This window comes from Onychostruthus taczanowskii, unplaced genomic scaffold, assembly GCF_017590055.1.
Source record: "Onychostruthus taczanowskii isolate IOZ18803 unplaced genomic scaffold, ASM1759005v1 scaffold2, whole genome shotgun sequence".
Lineage (NCBI taxonomy): Eukaryota > Metazoa > Chordata > Aves > Passeriformes > Passeridae > Onychostruthus > Onychostruthus taczanowskii.
In genome coordinates this window covers 28,508,804-28,510,795 of record NW_024499239.1, presented here as the reverse complement: position 1 = coordinate 28,510,795, position 1,992 = coordinate 28,508,804, and the positions used below count along the sequence as shown (strand labels likewise).

At 70.9% G+C, this 1,992-nt stretch overlaps 1 protein-coding gene across 6 annotated transcripts in view; it reads right to left on the bottom strand.

Moving 5' to 3' along the window:
- Nucleotides 1-953: 953 nt before the first annotated feature.
- The window catches only part of LOC121335075 (rho-related BTB domain-containing protein 2-like), a 6,133-nt gene continuing 5,094 nt past the window's right edge, over nucleotides 954-1,992 (bottom strand). For 2 of the 6 annotated variants that reach the window (XM_041402856.1, XM_041402857.1), the window contains exons 6-8: nucleotides 1,704-1,792; nucleotides 1,499-1,604; nucleotides 954-1,403 (exon numbers count right to left, since the gene is read on the bottom strand). In XM_041402856.1, the coding sequence (XP_041258790.1) occupies nucleotides 1,166-1,403; nucleotides 1,499-1,604; nucleotides 1,704-1,792 (433 nt within the window). In that variant the 3' untranslated portion in view covers nucleotides 954-1,165. The remainder of the gene's footprint in view (nucleotides 1,404-1,498; nucleotides 1,605-1,703; nucleotides 1,793-1,992) is intronic. The other 4 variants (XM_041402858.1, XM_041402859.1, XM_041402855.1 and 1 more) reach the window with 3 other exon arrangements.

Genomic DNA, 1,992 nt, shown 5'->3' with positions numbered 1-1,992 from the left:
AGCCCGCCCTGCTCACAGCTTGGCCCCCCCCGCCCCACGGGGGGGAGAAAATACAGCACCAGAGAGCCCTACGGGGGTGGGGACCCCCCAGAAAAGAAAGGGGGAGCGGCAGAGCCCCCGCTCCCTGCGCACCCCCAGCCCCAAATACTGCTCGGTCAGAGGTAGCACCAGCGTTGGCCGGGGCGGGGGGGCCCTGCCGGGGGGAGGGGGCTCGGCACGGCCCCCCCACCGGGGAAAGGCACGGTGGGAGCGGGGGCTGCGACCCGGCAGAGCCTGTAAACAGCCGGGGGAGGGGGGTAAACAAGCCCTTGGGGGACCCCCACCCCGGCCAAGCCCCCTGGCTCAGTGGTGGGGGGATCCCAGGGCTGAGAGCCACAGCCCAGGGTGGGGGTCCTGGGGCCAACCCCTCTGCTCAGTGTGGGATCCCTGGAGCCATGGGTGGGGGTCCTGAGCCTGAGCCCCTCAGCCCAGCACAGGGACCCCCAGCCCTGCAAGGGAGCCCTGGGCCCAAGCCCCCCACTCACCACAGGGACCCCCAGCCCAGCTGAGCCCCCCAGCCCTTTATAAAAGCCCCAGGCTCAAGCCCCTCACTCCACACAGGGACCCCCAGCCCAGCTGAGCCCCTCAAATCAAGTGTGGGGGTCCTAGGGCCTGAGCCCCCAGCCCAGCACAGAGACCCCCAGCCCAGCCAAGCCCTCCAGCCCCAAGCCCCCCACTCACCACAGGGACCCCCAGCCCAGCTGAGCCCCTCAAATCAAGTGTGGGGGTCCTAGGGCCTGAGCCCCCAGCCCAGCACAGAGACCCCCAGCCCAGCCAAGCCCTCCAGCCCCAAGCCCCCCACTCACCACAGGGACCCCCAGCCCAGCTGAGCCCCTCAAATCAAGTGTGGGGGTCCTAGGGCCTGAGCCCCCAGCCCAGCACAGAGACCCCCAGCCCAGCCAAGCCCTCCAGCCCCAAGCCCCCCACTCACCACAGGGACCCCCAGCCCAGCTGAGCCCCTCAAATCAAGTGTGGGGGTCCTAGGGCCTGAGCCCCCAGCCCAGCACAGAGACCCCCAGCCCAGCCAAGCCCTCCAGCCCCAAGCCCCCCACTCACCACAGGGACCCCCAGCCCAGCTGAGCCCCCTCACCCTACACGAGGACCCCGGGGCCAAACCCCCTGCTCATCACAGGGGCTCCCAACCCTCCCCTAGCCCCCAGCCCCACTCGGGGGTCCCCTCCCCTCGTCCCCCGCTCAGGACACGGGGGGTGAGGGTCTCCAGAAGCACCACTTGCTGCGGGGGTGCTGCTTGCGCTGCAGCTGCTCCTCGCGCTCCCGCTCCTTCTTGGAGCGCAGGTACAGATCCTCCTCCTTCAGGTACCACACCGGCGGCCAGCGGTGCCGCTCGAAGTGCGCCTGGTTCTCTGCGGGGACATCCCGGGGGGCTCAGGGGGCACGGCGGGGGAACCCCTCCCCGTGGTCCCCCACCCCCCCAGCCCCGCGCCCACCCCGTCCGTACCTGGGGACATGAACTTCATCTCGCGGGGGAAGCGGCGGCACACGCGGTTGTAGTTGGTGCAGATGTAGTGCAGGCACCACGCCGCCAGCTGCCGGGCGTTGTGGAACTGGAGGGGGATTTGGGGGGGGTCACCCCATCACCTGGGAGTCCCTGTGCCACCCCCCCCCCCCCGGGGGGGGGGCGCCCGGCCCAGTTCCCCCCATACCTGCGTCATCTCCAGGTAGATGATGACCTGCTCGTCGATCTCCACGCGCTGCATGAAGGCTCGGAGCAGCTCGTCCACGGCGTATTGCTCTGGGAGAGAGGGGAATGAGGGTTCGGGGGGGGTCACACAGCGGGGACGCGCCCCCCGGGCCCCCCCCCCGCGCTTACACAAGGACAGCGAATGACACACGGGGACGATCGATCCGGCCCCGCGGCACCAGCGGGGTATTGGCAGGTGACGTCAGGGTGCGGGGGGTACCGGGGGGGTGCAGGGAGCGGCGGGGGGGTGG